This window comes from Chanos chanos, chromosome 7 (genome assembly GCF_902362185.1).
Source record: "Chanos chanos chromosome 7, fChaCha1.1, whole genome shotgun sequence".
Lineage (NCBI taxonomy): Eukaryota > Metazoa > Chordata > Actinopteri > Gonorynchiformes > Chanidae > Chanos > Chanos chanos.
Window position 1 is genome coordinate 39,822,042 of NC_044501.1, and position 22,479 is coordinate 39,844,520.

The window sequence follows — 22,479 nt, forward strand, 5'->3', positions numbered from 1 at the left end:
GTCTTTAGTCTGGTTTTAAAGGTGTGGAGAGAGTTTGCCTCCCTAACTTCTGTAGGTAAACCATTCCAAAGGAAGGAAGAGCAGTAGGAAAAGGCTCGGTAGCCAGCGGACTTCTTTTTAATTCTTGGAACGACTAATAGTCCAGAATCTTGAGAGCACAGGGTGCAAGGTGGGTTATAGGGTGTACTTAAGTTAGACAGCTAGGAAGGCGCAAGCCCATGTAAAATTTTACATGTTAATAATAGGACCGTAAAGTCTGCCCTTGCTTGAATTGGGAGCCAATGAAGGGAAGCCAGGACAGGTGTAATGTGATCAAACTTCCTAGTTCTGGTCAGAATTCTAACAGTAGCATTCTGGACCACCTGAAGACTATTGTTACTAGAGGCAGGCAGGCCAGAGTGAAGAACATTGCAGTAATCAAGATGAGACATAACGAATGCGTGAACAATGGTTTCTGCATCAGCCATACTTAGAAAGGGCCTAATTTTAGCAATGTTACGCAGTTTTGGTTGTGTTTTTGATATAACTGACTAGCGAGAGACTAGAGTCAAAAATCACACCACGGTTTTTAGCTGAAGAGTTTTGAGAGATGATGCAGTGGTCACAACTTAGGGTAAGATCACTAAAAAGATGCTTATGCGTAGGGGGACCAATGACCAGCATTTCAGTCTAGCCTGCGTTAAGCATCAGGAAATCTGAAGACATCCAACCCTTAAAAGCACAAAGACATGCCTCAAGGTTAGCCAATTTAGAGCGGTCACTATGCTGGATAGTTAAAAAAATCTGAGTATCGTCAACATAACAATGGAAGTTCATGTAACTATGAATACTGTCACCCAAACGGAGCATGTAAATAGAGAATAGAGGAGGGCCAAGGAGTGATCCCTGAGGAACACCATAGTTAAGCTTACGGTATTCAGAGGTCAAATTATTATAGTGGACGCACAGCTACAATTTTTACAAGCATTTTTGAAAGAAACGGGAGATTGGAGATAGGCCTAGAATTATTTATGGCTTCAGGGTCAAGGTTTGTTTTTTTAAGTAAAGGCCCGATCACGGCTGTTTTAAAAGAGGAGGGTAAAACACCAGATCTAAGTGACATATTTAGAAGGTTTAGCATTGTTGGGCTGAGAACCAAGAAAAGATCTATGTAAAGTTTAGCAGGTAGGGGATCAAGGAGGCAAGAGGCTGCTTTAGCAGAGTGCACCAATTTGGACAGCGGGTCTAGAGAAATAGGGTTAAATTGAGTTAAAGGGTGCACATCATGATTAATCTCAGGCGCACTGACTGAGAGCGTGCATGTAGTTTGATTTGTTAAATTAATTTGAATATTATGACGAATTAAATCTATATATTTTTTTTTTGCGAGAAAATTTCAACAAAATCGTTTGCAGTAAAAGGGCTAGATTGAGGGGAGTGATTCTGGGTAAGTTTAGATACTGTATCAAATAGGAACCTGGGGTTGTTTTTGTTAACATTAATTATTTTAGAGTAATACACGGATTTGGCTGTGCAGAGAGCGTGTTTATAATCTATCAGGCTGTCCTGCCAGGCTAGGTGGAAAACCTCTAGTCTGGTTGCCAGCCAAATTCGTTCCAAATTCCTATGCACCTGCTTCAGCGCACGGGTTTTGTGGTGTTGAGTGTTTACGCATATTTTTAATAGTTAATGGTGCTACCATATATAGTACATTACAGAGGGTAGAATTTATGCTGTCCGTCAAGTCGTTCGAAGATCTTTGCTGATCATTGAAAGAGTTGAGAGCAGTAGGAAGCAGATCAGCGAGCGCAGCAGTGGTGGAAACATTAACGCGACGGCAGCTTCGAACTGTGGAAGAGACAACTGGTGTGAACGGATCAGTTACTTGGAAAGTAATAAGAAAATGGTCTGAGAGGGCAGCGGAGTAAGGAGAGACGACAACGTGAGAGACATCTAGTCCATGAGCTAGAATAAGATCTGAAGTGTTTTTCCACTGAAATGAGTTGGTTTGTGGACATATTGGCTAAAGCCAAAAGTGTCTATGATAGCTGCAAAAGCTTTACTAAGAGAATCAGAATTGTTACTGATGTGAATATTAAAGTCCCCCAAGATCAGGATTTTATCCACCCAGAATAACACAGATAAATTCAGAAAACTCATCTAGAAATTGACTACAGGGCCCCTGGGGACGATAGAGCACTATTATGAGAAAAGATGAGGTATTACCGGATTGCTTCATGGACAGCAACTAAAAGGAGTCAAAATTAGGTAAACAAAGGGTGTTAGGAGAACATTTAGTATTATAAATTAGAGTATATATTAGAGCTACACCCCCACATTCCTTTGCTGCCCTAATAGCATAGGAAAAGGAATAGTGAGGGGGGTGAATCTTCATTTAAAGGGAGAACAACGTCTGGCTTTAACCAAGTTTCACACAAACCCATCATGTCAAGGCTAAAATCACTGATCATGTCGCTAACCAGCAACGCCTTATGTGAAAGCGGTCTGATATTGATAAACCTAACTTCAGCGTTACTAGGCTTACAGTAATGATATCAGGGGAGTGAGTTAGTTGAATTGGAACTAAGTTGCTACGAAATATGGTCTGTCTGACTCTATACTGAAATGAGGTACTACTTGCTGTATACATAGTCATATTAGTCTTAACATCAAGATGTTCATTATGATGAACATTATTCGTTAGAAGGACACTTTGAACAGGGCGACGGTTTTCTCGTTGTCTCTGCCTGACCAGTGCTCCAGCTCTTTTGCCTCGCTTCCTTCTCCGACACAGTTTACAAGGTCTAGCAGGTAGGCTAAACAAATTAAATCTAAACAAATGGAAGTCCGCCGAGTCTGCCGAATAATTTTTGTCTATAAAATGCGTATCCATTGTATTGTTGCATAAAACAGTGTGAATAAATTAACAAAAAAGTTCAATTTAAGGAGGAGCTCAGAGAACGACAGCCATCTTGACGGTGTGTCACCATAGGAGACCATATGAATTGCACATAAAATATAGCAGCTCCCCTTGTACTCTTGCATGCACTTCTCAGTCTCTGTTGAGAAGCTTATTCAAGTAGACTGGCCTTGTCCTTATATATTTTTTCATATAAACAGTAAAAATATCCTGACTTCACTTTGTGATTGCATGGACATATGGATACGCTGCACTTTTATCTTTTCTTAGCGTATATTAATAAAGAGCAGTTTGTGTTGTGCAAAAGACATGGGTGTGGACAGTTGTTCAGATAGTTAGATATTATTTTATAAAGTTGGAATTTGAAAATTTACTTACTGAGCATTTTAAATGTGACCTCAAAAGCTCCTAGGATGAGACAGAGAGCAGCCAGTACACCAAGCTTCAGTTTCAGGAGACCAACCTCATCTCTGACCACACAACATTTGGTCTGACCTGAGAATATGTAAGGAGAAGAGTGGACTTAAAAAGACAACAACTCCACTGAACAAGTACAAAAACAAACTGAAACCATGTTATATTTTCCCCAATAACCTTTCCATTTCTGTAGTACAGTCAGATCTGTAAAGGCCATGCGGGGGTGGGGGTTCAAATCTTAAAATCGTGTTAAGATGGAACAGTGCAGTCCATTGTCAGTATAATACAATGTCAATTACTTCCAGTTTTGAAATTCATACATTTCTGGCCAAAAAACAGTCAATAATGTTATGGTTGTCTCCATTGCTTCAACTAGATGTAAGGCTTGTGCATTGTTCAGTGTGCAACATATTTCACACATTTAAGCTTCACACTTCACACTAACACCCAAAATATCTATGTACACCACACACCATTTGCATCAACACTCAAAATGTCGGCACATGCTCTTCCTCGTTGTGACTAAACAAAGAGTGATGACTTTAAGAGAGACAGAGTATGAAGAATGGCACGCATTAACTGCTAAACTGATGCACCCTTATTTTAAAATGTTTATTTTCTGACACACAATTTCCACAGCTTTTCTCTCCTGAATCCCAAAGTCCAGAGTGATTTTCCCTCCTATATATCATTTGTGCTTTAGTCACAATTGACATAATTGAAAAAATTAGTTAACATAATCTGTACATGTAAGACAAATGGTAAAACACAACACGTACATGCCTAACAAGTAAAAGGGATACCAAAATGAATAGAGACAGAAAATTAAAAGAAAGACTCACAATCATTCTCTTCCTGCTTTCTCTCCCCCATTGTGCTGAAGCCTTGAGAGTAGTCAAAGGATGTCCGTGCAAATGTTAATCAGTTCCTTAAAGACGAGAAATAGCAGAAGTTGTTCTAAAAGGACTCGCATTCTCTGAAAGCAGCTATACTGAGCTGCTGAATTTCAAGGGTGATGATTAATCATACACAGGGATAACATGCATTTTGATGTTTTATTGGCGAACGCTGGTACATATAGATAAAGACGATAACGTGGTGACCTCTCAGCAAACGTATACGTATGTTTTGAAAGAAAACACAGTCGATCAGGAAACATATCAAATAAACCATACAACTATACAACTGCCACAGGAAAGCTATGAGCAATGTCGGCAGTACTGCATATTACACACTGAAAACATTTTTTAATGTATACGACGCCATAACATATTTCCACACGGACACGACAACGTGGTGACTACAAACATCAGATCTGCACATACCAAATAAAACGATGAACTTAGTCCTCAAGGAAAGCCAAATATATACAGTTACATCCCCAGCAGAACACTGTATGAGATGACAACAGTTTAAGTTATGCAATGCTCATCCAACGAATAAAACGGACTTCCTAGGACGTGTCGCACATTGCGTTCATATGAAAAACTTTCGTATGCACATGGACTGAAAACCTTCAAGAATAATCTCACCGTATACCAACTGTTTTGGCCTAACAAACTGTATTTCGTGATATAACTTTCAATGGGGCTGATTCTTCGAAAACACTGAATCGGAGCAGTTGGTCTCTCTAGGTTTCAGTTGCCTATCCGCAAGCGTGCACACATAAATAGTCGAACTTTCCGATTTGCTGCGCATTTCTTATCTGAGGCAGGCATGCGCAATGCGCGTAATTGTTCAACCATGCGTAAACTGTATCACATTTTCCGGTGTTGTGTGAAATACAGGGGGTTTCTCAGTACCGAGTCCGTCAAGTACGGACCCCCGTTCTTGGGAGTTCGGTCTCGGCAAGTTCAGCTCGGGAGTCCAGGCTGCAGGTTGCAGTACCCTCAGGGTGTATTTGGGACAGCAGCGCTCTTACTGACGTCATAGCTCAGGTCGGCTCTAGAGTCAACTCTTCATTTTCACCTTTATCTTCACTGTAATTGATATTTACAATAAAATAACATATAATATAATGCACCAAATTGCCTGCGTTCCTTTTTCGTTTTTAAAAATATATTTATTACAGTATTAATAAAAATGATATATTCATGGCGTATGCCTATAAAAGGGTCAGTGGGAAATGATTGTGTGACTTTGGAGTTATGGTGGAGGTAGTTTGTGTTTGCTGAGTGAGGAGTTCAGTACAAAAAAAGCCTAATAAAACCTGAAGAAAATGCATTCTGGGATAATGTGTGAAATGCATTCTGGAATACTTGACGACTCAAGTCCACACAATTCACTTCCTGATGCATCCTTGAGACAACCCATGAATGGAGAACACTTCCAGGTATTTGATCTATACTTGGCTAGATGTGAACTTTGAATTAGAACAGTAATTAGGTTGTGAGTGATGTTTCACAAGTCCATGGGAATACAAATACAGAGAAGAACACATACTGAGAAACGCCCATGGAACAGTATGGAATTGGTAATGGGTGCGTCACGTGGCCCATTTTCACAGGAAATGAGTCAAACTCTGTTGACGGTTATTAATGTAAACCATCACAAAGCCACCAAACTGTGAAACGCCACCCGGTTGTCGTTTTGTGATACTGTAGCTCCCTGATTCGCGGCTCCCTCCTGATCTGCGACGCCCGGGAGCCCAATCTCCAGCACACATGAGCAGCATTTTTGCGCATGCGCATACAAAGCATAGTTTATGACACCACCCGATTTTCACCTTTTTTTTAAAGACATCACATCATATTTCTGCATCCCCTGCCCGATCTGCACCACGTCATATTCCAGTCATGGTGCCCATGGCATCACAACAGATGTTGGATGAGAGAATTTTAAACATAATATACTCTATTTTTATAGGTTTTTAACAACATTGAGAAAGCAAGACAATAAAAATCCGTAAGCTGTGAGACAAAATCTGTGAGTGTGCATAATCGACATTAGTAATTATGTCTGTTCTTCACCTGGTTTCTGGTCAAACTCTGAGTTCTGAATTTGGGAAGCAGCTAATTTACAACCTGAATTAGTAAAATCAATAAATGAGAGTATTCTTTTCGTTTGTTCCATTACTGTCTTGGTAATTCTGTTCATTTTACTGCTATGGCTTCACAAACCCGTTTATGTTTTCTTCCCCGACAAAACTGTCCTGTAATTTGTAATATGTATGGGACAGCTTCATCAGTGCTACGTGATGTGTTGTCCAAACAGCGCCAGTCTCCCTCCTTCACAGAATCAGTCAGACCAATCCAGTCATTTTCTTTACCCTGAGTTGGCTTTGGCTGCTTTAAGAAAGACTAAAACCACAGATATCACACTTAGATGAGTTACAAAATACATCTGGCCTTACACACTACAAATAACAATTATATTTACTAGCCCTCATTAAGAAGGAACTAATGTCTCATGTTCTTAATATTTTTTAATGATGTCATTCTGTCATACCAGCTCCTCCTCACTGTTTATGATGATCAGACGTCCCCCCATAGACACACAGGAATCTCGACTCTCAGTCCAGTTCTTTTTATCAGAGGAGAAGTAGTAGCACTTTCCACTGTGGTACTTCCAGCCAGCAGCACAACCATTATTCAGAACTGTAGGAGTTTCATTACAGGAGTATATCTCCATCACAGTTCTTCATTTATTTTTTGCTCATTTCCATCACTCACTATCTAAGCCGCTTATCTTAATTAGGGTCGCAGGGGGTGCTGGAGCCGATCCCAGCACTCACAGGGCGAAAGGCGGGGACAGGTCACCAGTCCATCGCAGGGCGGACACACAGACAAACACACTCATACCTAGGGTCAATTTAGTGTCTCCAATTCACCTAACCTGCATGTCTTTGGACTGTGGGAGCTCCCAGAAGAAACCCACGCAAAACATGTAAACTCCATACCGAAAGGACCCTGGCTTCCCGGCTGGGAATCAAACCCGAGACGTTCTTGCTGTGAGGCGACACCGCTACCTGCTGCACCACCGTGTCGCCCTGATGTCCGTTAGGCGCACAGTAATTCAACTCTTCTCTTTAACACATAAAAATAGCACATCTGCCTTTGTCAAACTTAGAAAAACATCAATGCAGCAGTATAACCCACAGTATATGGCTGCCTACTGTCTGCAACTCAGGCTCATGGTACATGGTACTGCCTGTTCTTTGCTACCAAAGAGAGTTGAGAGCTGATCAGACATGACTTTCTTCTCTGTATTCCACTTTTCCCATTCCTTTGTAAGGTTTCCTTTTGTCTCTGATTAAATCGACACAATATGATATTAATGCATCATACATTTTGTTATTATTAAGCCACTACAACTACTGATTGCAGTTATGTTCAGTAGGGGGAGACATCACTCATGAGAAGCAAATTTGTCAGCTTTATATTTTCCACTTTTTGGAGTCCCTTTTCAGCTCCTTTATCTTGTGTATAATTTGCGCATCTGTCTATTATTGCTTATAAAAATTTTCGTTGCTTCGTAGAAACGCCCTAAATGATCTTAGACCCACAGCAATTCAACCCTTGTCTGTGACACATGAAAACAGCACATTGGATTTTGTCAAACTTGGTCAACCAACAATCAAGCAGTTCAACTGACAGCATATATCTCCACTATCTCCAACTCAGGTTCACCTTCAAGATCTTTCTCCAGCTTTGTCTTCAGTTCAGACAGATTTGGGAAGTTCTTCTCTTTCTCTTTCAGTTCCATTTGAGTTCCTGAGAGCAATTCACGGAGAACACAAAGTGACTGAGTATGAAGACAAGAGAACTGTACAGTAACAATGCATAAATAAATGTTTACTCATGTTGTGTGACTCAGAAAAAAACTTTATTTTTTTAATCTCCATTATTTTTGTCAAGTGTGAGTGGTCTCAGGAACCAAGGGTGGAAGGCTCTACTGATTGAGCTATCCACTGGTATTGAAGAAACCCAGATGCAGAGGCTGCCACAGAAGTCAAGTTTTAATGAGTTCCAAAGTAGGCAAAACACTCAAAAAAGCAATCCTAGGACACACTGAAAAAATCGAGAGGGCAAAGCAGTTCTCCCAATAAATAAATAAATAAATAAAGGAACAAAGGAACAAAGCAAGGCAAAAGGTATAGTGAAAGAAAAAAAAAAATCTTTGCACTCGGTCAAATTTGTGACTAAAACAAGTCCTCTTTGGTGCCATCTGGTGGCCAAAATCAGTGTAGAAGCCCCAAACCTGACAGAAGCCCCACACTCCACCACAAGTCCAGCATATCAACAGACATGAACAATTCTAGCTATTGAAAAGATCCGATTTTTTTCTAAGTCCGGGGCTAAGAAAACCACAGCGTTTCATTTGGGTAAGCGTGTCTTCCAACTTTGTGTACACTGGGCAGTGCTTGATTGCTCTTTTGGATGCTGCAAGTCAAATTCCGCTCGGTGACAAAGTATGTCGGCTGTTTTGCTATAAACACCCCCTTTTTTTAGGTTGAAAATATTCGGGGCTTGGCCTATAATATTCGGGGCTGTAGCCCCGAATGATCAGACCTAATCACGCCACTGTCAGCAGAGCAGTTGATCAAAGTCCCATGAAATAGGCACTTTAGAGATAATGAATCAGTTCAGCACATGCTCTTTCCAGAGTGACTTACATTTGATTTCTGTCTGAGAGGTGGGCTGTGGATTTATGCTGCTGTTAAGTGTGATACACGCTGTCTATGATATGTCTGCTCAAAACTTGCTGGTCACTGAACGGATTCCCTTACCATCACTACACATTTATTACTATTTGTTACCATTAGTAACATGAGAGTACGGCTACCAATTACAGAGACACATTGTTACCACAGGCATCTTTTTAAGATATCATTAACAACAGACAGAGGTGTATGTTATGATGTGAGCCAGACTTTATGATGTGAGTCAGACTGCTTTACACATATCATTATCTAATTCTGTAACTCAGGTTTGTCTTCAAGGTCTTTCCCCAGCTTTATCTATTCTTGAAAAAGATATTTGCTAAACTAACACAAAATCCTATATGTTTAATGATAACCATGTAAACAGAGAGTTAATTTTCCAGATTCTTGAACACCTGTTAGACGGTTCAAGCTGACTGAATGATATCTGGTTTCTGATCAAATGAATTCAAATGCCATTAAAACTGATTAATTTGCATGTATGCTGCACCCTGGACAATGTGAAAATCATGCTTTAAATTTCTAGTCCATCATGAAAACATAGGTTTACTCTAAAATTCTCTTTCACGCTCTTCTCTTCTGTCAGAAACAGATCTGCAATTTTCTTCCTTTTCAATGCAAATCATGCTGCGTCCCTTAATAAAAACAAATCAGATACATAACATTTTATATGAAAAAATTGCAACAATAAGTTGTGTATATTGCAAGTTAAATCACATTGAAACAAACTTTTAGGTGACATTTGAAGAAGAAGAAGAAAAAGAAGAAGAAGAAGAAGAAGAAGAAGAAGAAGAAGAACTTTATTGATCACACACTCTAGGAGCAGTGAGCAGTGAAATTCTACCTCTGTATTTGACCCATCCTATGCACACACACACACACTAGGAGCAGTGAGCACACACATTAGGAGCAGTGAGAACACATACACTGGGAGCGAGGAGCAGGGGGCAGCTGCAATGCCGTGCCCGGGAACCAACTCCAGTACTTTATGCTTATGTCTTGGTCAAGGGCACTGACAGGATTACTAACTCTAACATACATGTCTTTAATGGTGAAAGGAAACCGGAGAATAGCCTTCTTGCTGTGAGGCAACCACTGAGCCACTGTGCTACCCTATATATGTCTGTCTACTGTCTCAAATCATCTATCTGAAATTCTCATTGAGCTGAAGTGATCAGAGAAATTTTTCATCATTTCAGTGTGCATGAACATTAACAAGTCATATATATAACTGTGAGATCTTAGTGACTGAAAAAATCTGGTAGTAAAACAGTTGTTGTTAGTTATGCTAGTTATGGTCACTCTTGAGGGTTCTGACAGGACAACAAATGACAGATCTAAAGATGTACAGTGCAGCACAGGAGACTCCTAAACAGCCAATACTAACCCCTGATCTTTAAACATGCAAAATTCACTAAGAATTCAATTTTAAATCTGTCACATAAACAGTCATGAAGAAAACAACAGGTTTGTATAGAGAGTTTGTATTTGAGAAATGTATCAAAGTATCAAAGAAATTAAGAGATTAAAAGAGCAAAAAAAAAATATATATATATATACACACACGCACACACACACACACACACACTGTATATACAGTGTTTGAGCTCTTAACCCTTTTCTGGGAGTTACCTTAAAAAAAAATCTGTGGAAGTAGTCTTGAAAACACCTGGAGGGAATAGCCACCCCAATATATATATATATATATATATATACATATACATATATATATATATATATATATATATATATATATATATATATATATATATATATATATATATATATATATATATGCACATTGGGGTGACCATCCCCTCTGGATGTTTTCATGACTACTTCCACAGATTTTTTTTTTTGAGGTAACTCCCACAAAAGGGTTGAGAGCTCAAGACAACACTGCAGAAAGGCTGGAGGAAACACTAGGAGAGACAGGTTTACACAAGGCAGGACTCACAGACAAATTTACAGCAGATACAAGGACTGAGGGACAAGATGTACAAAACAGAGTTAGACAGACAGGTAGACTGTTATTAGCAAGTTACAGACAGAGCTCAGTCTGAACAGGATGTAAGTACCTCATGATAGGACTTGGTGAAGAGTAACTGAAAAGACAGGGGTATTTGTATAGACTAAAATTAAACTTGATGAACAGAAGACAGATACAAACTAGGCTTAAGAGAACAGAAAGAGGTGTGACAAATGATTCACTGAAGTGCTAACAGTAACTAAACTTTTTTTTAAAATTTATTTATTTATTTACATAGTTTTACATAAACATAACATTGTAACAAAAACATTTAAAACAAAACAAAATGAAAACCTTTTTTGACAGGAAAGCAACACTTGCAAATTTGTTGTACAGAGAAGATACATTTATCATTACTGAAATTCAACAATAACATGTATTAACTTAACCTTGGGATAATTCTCTTCTTGGCATAGCAAGAATAGAATTAAGGAATGAATTCAAAACTGAGCCGCATATGAAATTCACCACCACTCATTTAGCCTGTTCTTCACCTGTTGTCTGGTAAAACCCTCTTCTGAATTGGGGAAACCAACTAATTTAAGATCTGAGTTTGGGAAACGATTAATTTCAGTTCTGAGTCAGGTAATGAATTAATCACACTGTTTGTTCTCGTTTGCTTTATCATTGTATTGATAATTTGGTTCATTTTACTGCTATGGCTTCACAAACTCGTTTTAATTCTTTTCCCTCACAAAAAGCATCCATTAATGAGTAATGATTAAGGGACAGAATCAAATGTGCACAGTCCTCTCCTTCAGGATGTTCATTATTGTTCCCAGGCCAGTTATCAAACTGTTCTTCATTCCAGTACCTGAATATAGAGGGGAAAAAACACTGGCAGTTAAAATGGAGGTTCTGAAATATACTGAAGACTAAAAATTCACAGTTATAAATTTTACACTATTTACTGCCTGAAGTGAATGCACTTAAATATCCAGTTTTTGATTTCGAACGGCTCACTTTGGTGTCTGACTAAGTGGTGTGTTGTCCAACCAGCGCCAGTCTGTCTCATTCACAGAGTCAGTCAGACCAATCCAGTATTCTTCCCAACCCTGTGTCGGCATTGCCTGTTTCAAGAAAGACTAGAATCCCAGATATCACATTTAGATGAGTTCCAAAATACATCTCCTGCCCTTACACACTTCAAATAATCATTATATTTACCAGCCCTCCAAAAGGAACAAATGTCTAATGTTTTTAATATTTTTAATATTGTCATTTTGTCATACCTGCTCCTCTGCACTGTTGATGATGACCAGATGTCCCCCCATAGACACACAGGAATCTCGACTCTCAGTCCAGTTCTTTTCATCAGAGGACAAGTAGTAGCACTTTCCACTGTGGTACTTCCAGCCAGTGGCACAATTCTTCACATCTGTAGGAATCTCATTACAGTGTAATCACATCTCCATCACAGGAACACAGACATGGTGTGAGTCAGACTTTAACAGTTCTACTCATATCACTCTGTTGGTTCTGTAATTGAGGTTCACCTTCAAGCTCTTTCTCAAGCGTTTTCTCTTTTGGAGGGTCTTGTACTGGGGTTAAATTTACATTACGTTTATGATTCAAGCAGACGCTTTTGTCAGAGGCAACTTCCATGGCAGGCAGATATAAAGTAGTGCGTACTGAATGTACACAAGACTGCAGGTGTGTAACATCTCCAATCTTGTGTACATCAAAGCTAATGCTGAAGAGGGCGTTAGATTTTAATGATAGAGCTGAAGAGTTTAATAATATAGGGTCTCTTACCTTATAATTTCCATGAGTTTTGACACAAGTCTAGTTCTTACAATGTTCATCAAAATTGTATTGTTTTTTACTCATTTCCCATTCTAATGGGCTGAGATCCATCATGCTGACAGTAATTCAACTCTTCTCTCAGACCAATAAATATAGCACATCTGGCTTTGTCAAAGTTAGAAAAACAGCAATGCAGCAGTATAACCCACTCTATATGCATGTCTACTGTCTGAAACTCAGGCTCATGGTACATGGTTCTGCCTGTTCTTTGTTACCAAAGATTCTTTAAGTTATCATTAATGACAGACAGAGGAGGTGTACATGTTAGGCTTCTTTACTGATGAAAAATGACAAGATCTGTAAACTCAGCGGAGAGCTGATCAGACATGACTTTCTTCTCTGCATTCCACTTTTCCTGTTCCTTTGTAAGGTTTCCTTTTGTCTCTGATTATATCGACACAATATGATATTAATGCATCAGATGTTTTTAATTATTAAGCCACTAGGACTACTGATTGCAGTTATATCCAGTAGGGGCAGACATCACCCATGAGAAGTAAATTTGTATGGGGTGTATTCCAGAAAGCGGGTTTAGTGAAAAACTCAGAGTTTGTTAACTCGGAGTAAGCAGTAAACCTCGTAACAGAGGAGCCCTATGCCTTCATTCTCCTAGCCAAACAAAGCCATAGGGCTCTTCTGTTAGGAGGTTTACTGCTTGCTCTGAGTTCACTAAGTCAGAGTTTTCACTATACCCGCTTTCTGGAACACACCCCTGGCTTATATTTTCCACTCTTTGAAGTGCCTTTTCAGCTCCTCCAACTTGTGTATAATTTGTGCGTCTGTCTGTTAGTGCATACTAAAATTTTCAGTGCATTGTAGAAACACCCTAAATGATGTCAGGCCCACAGCAATTCAACCCTTCTCTGTGACACATGGAAACAGCACATTGGACTTTGTCAAACTTGGTCAAACAACAATCAAGCAGTTCAGCTGACAACATATGTCTGCATACTGTCTGTAACTCAGGTTCACCTTCAAGATCTTTCTCCAGCTTTGTCTTCAATTCAGACAGATTTCTGTAGATCTTCTCTTTCTCTTTCAGTTTGGTCTGAGTTTCTGAGAGCGATTCACAGAGAATACAAAGTGACTAAGTATGTGGAGAAGAGAATTCGACTGTAACAATTTATGAACAATTCATGAACAAGTGTTTACTCCTGTTATTTGACCTTGTGTTTAGTTTTATAATCACCATCGTTTTTGCCTCCCAAAACCACAGACTGCCAAAATTCTAGGATATTAACAGATCAGTTGATCAAAGTCACACAGAACTAAACCAATTCCCTTACCATCATTATCTTTAGTTGCCTTTAGTATCATTTACAACACGCAGAGATCTACATGTTTGGCTTTTACCATAATGGTGAAAAAGGACAAAATCTGCAAACTCACCAGAGAGTTGATCAGTCAAAGTTTTCTTCTCTGCATTCCACTTTTCCTGTCCCTTTGTGAGTGTTCCATTTATCTCTGATTACATAGACATTATATAATGTCAATACAAACCATTTGGTCACCCCCCTCCCCCCCAATAAAAAAATAACAAATTGCCAACTGAATACATCATAAGTTTTTTCATGATGTATTCATTACTTCTATTGACTGCAGTAATGTCCAGTGGAAAGAGACATCACGCATGATAAGTTCAATAAAACAGTTTAGCTGACAGCATATGTCTCCATACTGTCTGTAACTCAGGTTCACCTTTAAGATCTTTCTCCAGCTTTGTCTTCAATTCAGACAGATTTGTGTAGTTCTTCTCTTTCTCCTTCGGTTGCATTTGAGTTTCTGAGAGCAATTCACAGAGAATACAAAGTGACTGAGTATGTAGAGAAGAGAATTAGATAGTACAGATTTATGAATGATTGTTTACTCCTGTTGTTTGACCCCTTCTTTAGTTGTATAATTGCCATTAGTTTTGCTTCCTAAAACCACAGACTGCCAAAAGTCTAGGACAGTAATAGATCAGTTGATCAAAGTCACATGAAACTGAACAAATTCTCTTACCATCACTACAAATGTATTACCCTTTGTCACCTTTACTATCACTTACAACACACACAGACAGAGACTTGATTAGTCAAACTTTTCCTCTTTGCATCCCTCTTTTCCAGTTTCGTTGTAAGATTTCCATTTATGTCTGATTAAACAGACATATAATATTAATAAAACATATGTTTTTTTTTCTTTCATTTAGCCACTTCTTCTGTTGACTGCAGTAATGTCCAGTGGGGAGAAACATCCCTCATGTTAACTTCAGTGAAGCAGTTCAACTGAAAACATATGTCTGCATACTGTTTGTAACTAAGGTTCACCTTTAAGATCTTTCTCCAGCTTTGTTTTCAATTCAGACGGATTTGTGCGGTTCTTCTCTTTCTCTTTCAGTTCCATTTGAGTTTCTGAGAGCGAATTACAGAGAACACAAAGTGACTGAGTATGCAGAGAAGAGAACTGTACAGTGACAATACAGAAATAAATGTTTACTCATGTTTTGTGACCCACAAAAAGGCCTTCTTTATTTCTATAATCTCCATTATTTTTGTGTCCACACACTGCCACAAGTATAGAATATCAACAGATCAGTTAATCAAAGTCCCATGAAATAGGCACTTTAGAGATAATGAATCAGTTTAGCAGATGCTCTTTCCAGAGTGACTTACATTTGATTTCTGTCTGAGAGGTGGGCTGTGGATTTACTCTGCTGTTAAGTGTGTTACACGCTGTCTATGATGTGTCTGCTCAAAACTTGCTGGTCACTGAACAGATTCCCTTACAATCACTACACATTTATTACTATTTGTTACCATTAGTAACATGACAGTACGGCTACCCATTACAGAGACACATTGTTACCACAGACATCTTTTTAAGATATTGTTAACAACAGACAGAGGTGTATGTTATCATGTGAGTCAGACTTTAACAACTTTACACATATCATTATTTTCTTGTGTAACTCAGGTTTTTCTTCAAGGTCTTTCTCTAACTTTGTCTTCTCTTCAAAAAGATTTTTGTCAAAACAGCACAAAATCCTGCGCGTTTAATGATACCCATGGAAACACCAGTGAGTTAACTTTCCAGACTCTTTAACATCTGTCAGACTTTTCAGGTTGACTGAATGATTTCTGGTTTCTGATCAAATGAATTCAAACAATATTAAAAAAGACTAATTTTCTTGTGTTTCGCACCCTGTACAATGTGAAAATCATGCTTTATATTTCTAGTCCAACATAAAGAGAGGTTTACTATTGAGTTTTCTTTCAAGCTCTAGTCTTCTGTCAGAAATAGCTCTGCAGTTTCCTTCCTTTTCATGCAAATCATGTTGGGTCCCTTCATAACAACAAATCAGACATGACAGTCCATCCTGCTCTGAGTGCCTGCAAAGCATAGGATCTTTTATCAGCTGTTCCCTAAACCCAAAATAACATCCATCTGAGTGAAATGACAGCCTCAACTGACATTGTTGGGCAAACATTTTACTTTCTCCTTTCAGGATCAGGTTTACATTGACACAGCAACAATAACAACAACAAAATGCATTCCATGCTTCATAGGAAACTGCACTAATAACAACATATCACCTCAGGTCTGCTTGATATTTACGAAAAATTTGCTTTGAACTTTTGAAAAACACATTAAAAGGTACTGACCATCATCATACTTAAAGTACTGGAGATGTCACTTACTGTTAAGTTCATTTGTCAGGTTTTCCGTTTCCATAGCGAAGTTCCTTTCTTGCTCCTCAATTCTCCTCAGAGTCTCTGTAAAGATTGTTTTAACATTTGTTTAATCTGAGAAATATCAAACATGCCAGTATGCAAATTTACTAAATTTGACTTCAAAATAGCAGTTTCACAAAGTTGAGGTGATGCTGGATGCATGGTCAGATGAATTCGATTTAGCCAGTCCTCTCCTGTTTGTATAAATAGCTGCTTTTCTCTTGCATCAGTGAGTGGAATTGTTAATGTGTTGCATTTACCAGAAGTCTGGATCAAGAATCTTGAAAGTCCTGAGAGGTCTTTTGTTAATCCTGTTTACTTCTAAAGAACCCAGCTCATCTGCACATGTATCCAGAACCTCTTCAAATCCGTGACAAAATTCCACACCCTAACACAAGGGTAAAACAATAGTATTTATACAGAGGAGGACTAGATAAACTAAACTAGATGCAAGCAATGACTGAACGAAACAGATGAAGCAAAGGGAACCAGGAAGTAACTAGTAACACAACACAAAATGACCAGCATAGGGGGGGGAGAACCAGGGGATGATACATAGGAAAATCACATTTTCAGATTCTTCCAAATACTACACTGATATTTGCGTGTAAAATTAGTGTCTAATTCTTAACTTATTTTCTGAAAAATTAATCGAGATAAACTAACCTGAGAGAGTCTTGTTAGTGATGGAAAGAGTCCTCAGAGAGTCATTGTGAATGGAGCTCAGAAGGTCATATTTTGCGGTGAGATCTTGGATTTTGTTGTGAAATTAGAGGGAAAATAAGATTTCATGTTTACTATGAAAAGCAAATTAGATCACAGAACTTACAGAATACTATTGTACGCAATAAAAACAATTTTTTGTGGTTTGTTATTTCTCTGGTCCACATTTGTATCCTTTAAATTTGTCTTCAGCATTGTGCCATAATTAAATGTTAATATAATTAAATGTTCACAACATTTCTGTTGAAACAGCATTTGAATAGTGTTTTTTCATAGAAAAAATATTTGGCTCCTAGATGAATATGATTACATAAAGCTGAAAGTGGATTCACATGTGCTGGCCCAGGTCCAGTCTACGAAATATATTGATCATGTTTTCAGAAACTCCATAACTCACTGTTAAGTTTGTTTAACAAGTTCATATATTCCACAGTGAAGTGTATCAGATCAGGTTTACATTGACACAACAACAGCAGCAACAAAGCGTATTCATTGCTCAATAGGACGTCACTAATAAGATCAGTGAGCTTTGTCGTAAACTGTCAAATAGGCTCAACAATGTGTTTAGTTTCTTGTAAGAAGAAATGTAACTTTGGAAAACTTTCTTTGGTTGTGTGTCTGAACAAAACATTTTCAGGCTTAGTTCAAGTTCAGTTACACCTGCGAAACAAACATGTGGCAGGAACTGGGAACTGAACTTTAGAGTCAAGAAATTATGCTTTAGTTGTGAATTTTTCTGTAAGACATTTTTCTCCTCAAAGGAGGAAGAGGTAACATTTAATATATTAGATATGTATTTTTTTTTTAGAAACTATTCCTAAAGATAAATATAAAGATAAAGGAGAAAAGACACAGTTTCATTAATGTAATGATTCCAAAAACATACATTCACAAGCAATACAAAATATCAAAATTCAAACAAATCTCAGACAGATGACATTTTTCTGCATCACAGTTGATTGTTTCTGTCCAGTGTTATATAGCAGTTATTTCACTTTCACCTCAAGACAGAAACAGTATGAGAGGCTTGAGCTGAGGAAAACCCAGGATTCAATGTTTCAGGATTTAAAATTTCAGAAGCACCAATAAGTTATTTCACTCACGTGTAAGGTCCTCTGTTAACCTCTCATGAGTTTCCTCATGGCACTTCTCCTGTAATATATCTGATAGAGATGAAATCAGACTGTAATATTCTGCCATCATCATCATCCTCCTCCTCATCATCATCATCCTCATCCTCATCATCATCAATAGTGGTAATACTACTAGAATACCTAAACGTACTAATCTACAATTGCACATACAATTAGCAGTTCCTTTCATGCTCTTGCATATTTCTGTGCTGAGAATCTCATTTAAGTAGACTGACCTTGTCCTCACATCAATTTTGTATATGAATAAATACAGTTTGTGTATGGCAAAAGAGACAGCTGTTTACAATTGTTTAAGTAATTCAATTTTATTTTGTGAAGTTGAATTTTCCCTTTAATATAGACTCACAGAGCACTTTAAAGGTGACCACAAAAGCTCCTAGGATGAGACAGAGAACAGCCAGTACACCAAGCTTCACTTTCAGGAGACCAACCTCATCTCTGACCACACAGCATTTGGTCTGACCTGAGAAAAGACAAGGAGAAATATGAAGCTGTAAAAATGGAACTGTAAAAATCCAACAAATCCAGTGAAAAAAAAAAACAAAAACAATGAACAACTGAAACCATGTTATCTTTTCCCAATAACCTTTCCATTCCTTTAGTATTTTCAGACCCATTAAAACCATGCTGAGTGGGGGTAAAGGGTGGGGTAATAAATATTCTGATTCAGCTTAACACACTGTGTGAAGATGGCTGGCTGAAAGTAGGTGGACATTGAACTTTACTGTTATTCCTGAGATCAGTGATCAGCAGCAGACTCTGTGTTGCTATAGTAATAAGTGAGCCACAGTTGAGACAGTGAATATAAAATAAGCATGAAGAAAAATCTTGTTGGAGGTGAACAGTGCGGACCACAGTCAGTATAATGCAATTCCAAATATTCCCAACTTTGAAATTCATACATTTCTGGGCAAAATGTTTAAATGATTTTGTAGCTGCCTCCATTTTTACCGCTCAACATAAAGCTTGTGCAGTGTCCACAGTGTTCAAGATATTTGACAAGTTCACACTTTTCACACCAACACCCAAAACCTCTGGGTACTCCACACCATTCACAGCAACACCCAAGTTATCAGAACATTCTCTTCCTCTTTGTGACTAACTAGAGAGAAGCAAAGAAATTAAGACCGACAGAATGTATTTTTCTGAGAGGGACTGGCAACCTGTCCAGGGTTAGATAATGAATGAGTGAGTGAGAATGTATTTCTTGATGAAAAATCTTGAGCATTAAATGCAATACTGATGCACCCATATTTTGAAATGTTAGTTGCCTCCATTTCTTGAGCCAACACCCAAAATATCTGTACATGCTCTTCCTCTTTGTAGCTAAACAGAGAGAGCAATGAATTGAACACCAATAGACTGCAAGTTTAAGACGTTCTTAACAAAAAACAGCAAGTATTACATGCTGAACTGATGCACCCACCTTTTAAAATGTTTATTCCCTGCTATAGGCTATACCTCATGTGCTTTATTCACAACTGATATCATCTCTGTATATGTCAGACAAATGATTAAACAAAACATTTAGATGCCTAACACATGAAAAGCATAACCAAATGAATAGAGACAGAAAATGAAAAGAAACCCTTACAACCATCATCTTCCTGCTCTCTCTCCCCCATTGTGCTGAAGTCTTGAGTTTAGAGTCAAAGGATGTCCGTACAAATGTTAATCAGTTCCTCAAAGAGCAGAAATATTAGCAGTTCTTCTAAAAGGACACGCCCATTCTCTGAAGAGCTGCCATACTGCATTGCTAAGTGTCAAGGGTGATGAAAAATGATACACAAGGAGAACTTGTGACTTGTTTTTTGATGTTTTATTTGCGAATGCTGGTACATGTACACAAAAATAGATATAGATGATAACATGGTGTCTACCAACTTCAGACCTCTAAGCAAAAGTACACATCCTTTTAATGCTTTTAAAGAAAATACATTTGACAGTGAAACATATCAAATAGACGCATTAAAACATGAGATGTATAAAGTATGACTAATGACCATACAACTACCAAATGAAAGCTATCTGTAGAGTCAGCAGAATTAAAAACATTTTTTAATGTGTGCGCCGCCAAGTAACTGTTACATATATACACGTAGACACAGATGATAATGTGGTGACTACCAACTTCAGACTTGCTCATGCAAAATAACACGGGACAAGATGTACAATACAGAGTTAGATGGGCAGGTAGACTGTTATCAGCCATTTACAGAGTAACAGAGTGTCAATCTGAACTGAATGTAAGCACCTCATAACAGGGCTTGACAAAGAGTAACGGAAAAGACAGGGGTGTTTGTACAAACATAAACCAGACTTAATGAACAGAAGTCGGGTACAAACTAGGCTTAAGAGGACAGAAAGAGGTACGACTATTGATTCACTGAAGAGGTGACAGTAACTCAACTTTTTATTTATTCATTTTACAAGGTTTTACATAAACACAGCATTTTAAGTTGTCAAAAACACAGATTCAGCTTAAAAACGCCTTTCCATCATACCTGGATATGTTTGCTTAAAACAAAACAAAATAGACCATGTTGAATTAAAAAAAAAATTCACAGGAAAACAAGACTTGCAAATGTGTTGTATAAAGAAGAAATATTTATCATTACTGACAATCGACAATAACATATATTATCTTAGCCATATGTTTCTTGGGGTAGCAAGAATAGAATTAAGGAATGAATTCAAAACTGAGCTGCACGTGAAATTCACCACCACGCATTTAGACTGTTCTTCACCTGTTGTCTGGTAAAACCCTGTTCTGAATTGGGGAACCAACTAATTTAAGATCTGATTTGGGGAAACGATTAATTTCAGTTCTGAGTCAGGTAATGAATTAATCACATTTTTTGTTTTGTTTGCTTTATCATTGTATTGATAATTTGGTTCATTTTACTGCTATGGCTTCACAAACTCGTTTTATTTTTTTCTCCTCACAAAAAGCATCCATTAATGAGTAATGATTAAGGGACAGAATCAAATGTGCACAGTCCTCTCCTTCAGGATGTTCATTATTGTTCCCAGGCCAGTTATCAAACTGTTCTTCATTCCAGTACCTGAATATAGAGGGAAAAAACACTGCCAATTAAAATGAAGGTTCTGAAATATATTGAATACTAAAAATTCACAGTTATAAATTTTACACTATTTACTGTCTGAAGTGAATACACTTAAATATCCAGTTTTTGATTCCTAATGGCTCACTTTGATGTCTGATTAAGTGGTTTGTTATCCAACCAGCGCCAGTCTCCCTCCTTCACAGAGTCAGTCAGACCAATCCAGTATTCTTCCTTATCCTGTGATGGCTTTGCCTGCTTTAAGAAGGACTACAACCCAAGATATCACACTAAGGTGAGTTCCAAAATACATCTCCTGACCTTACACACTAAAAATAACAATCATATTTTACAGCGCTTATTAAAAAGGAACTAATCTCTAATGTTTTCAATACATTTTTAATATTGTAATTTTTTTCATACCCACTCCTCCTCACTGTTTATGATGAGCAGATCTCCCCCCATAGACACACAGGAATCTCGACTCTCAGTCCAGCTCTTTTCATCAGAGGAGAAGTAGTAGCACTTTCTACTGTGGTACTTCCAGTCAGTGGTACAATTCTTCACATCTGTAGGAGTTTCATTACAGGATTATATTGCCATCACAGGAACACAGACATGGTGTGAGTCAGACTTTAACAGTTTTATTCATATCATTCTGTTAGTTCTCTAACTGAGGTTCACCTTCAAGCACTTTCTCCAGTTTCCTCTTGCCTTTGGAAAGATTTTAGAGGATCTTTGGAGGTACTGGGATTACATAGACAACGTGTTTACTCTTCAAGAAGATGCTTTTATCAAAAGCAACTCCCATGCAGTGGTGGATTTAGGTACGGGAAATGTGGGCAGCACATTACTGGGATGGCGCAGGGTGCCCGCACAAAAAAATTCGGAATGTTGACATTTGATTGATCGGTTTTCTACTGCTCATTTGCCCATCATGTCAATGATATCATGTCACCATACGGCTCAATTAACTGGCTGGAGAGATGGATTTTGAACATAGTAACAACT

The 22,479-nt window shown here is 38.1% G+C and overlaps 1 protein-coding gene across 1 annotated transcript; it reads right to left on the reverse strand.

The window, feature by feature from the left end:
* Window positions 1-11,652: 11,652 nt before the first annotated feature.
* LOC115816375 (perlucin-like protein) lies at window positions 11,653-12,612 on the reverse strand. Its single transcript, XM_030779332.1, has 4 exons — window positions 12,504-12,612; window positions 12,240-12,385; window positions 11,971-12,092; window positions 11,653-11,821 (listed from the first exon to the last, which is right to left on the reverse strand). The coding sequence occupies exons 1-4, from the start codon at window positions 12,610-12,612 to the stop codon at window positions 11,653-11,655; spliced, it is 546 nt and encodes a 181-aa protein (XP_030635192.1).
* Window positions 12,613-22,479: the final 9,867 nt, after the last annotated feature.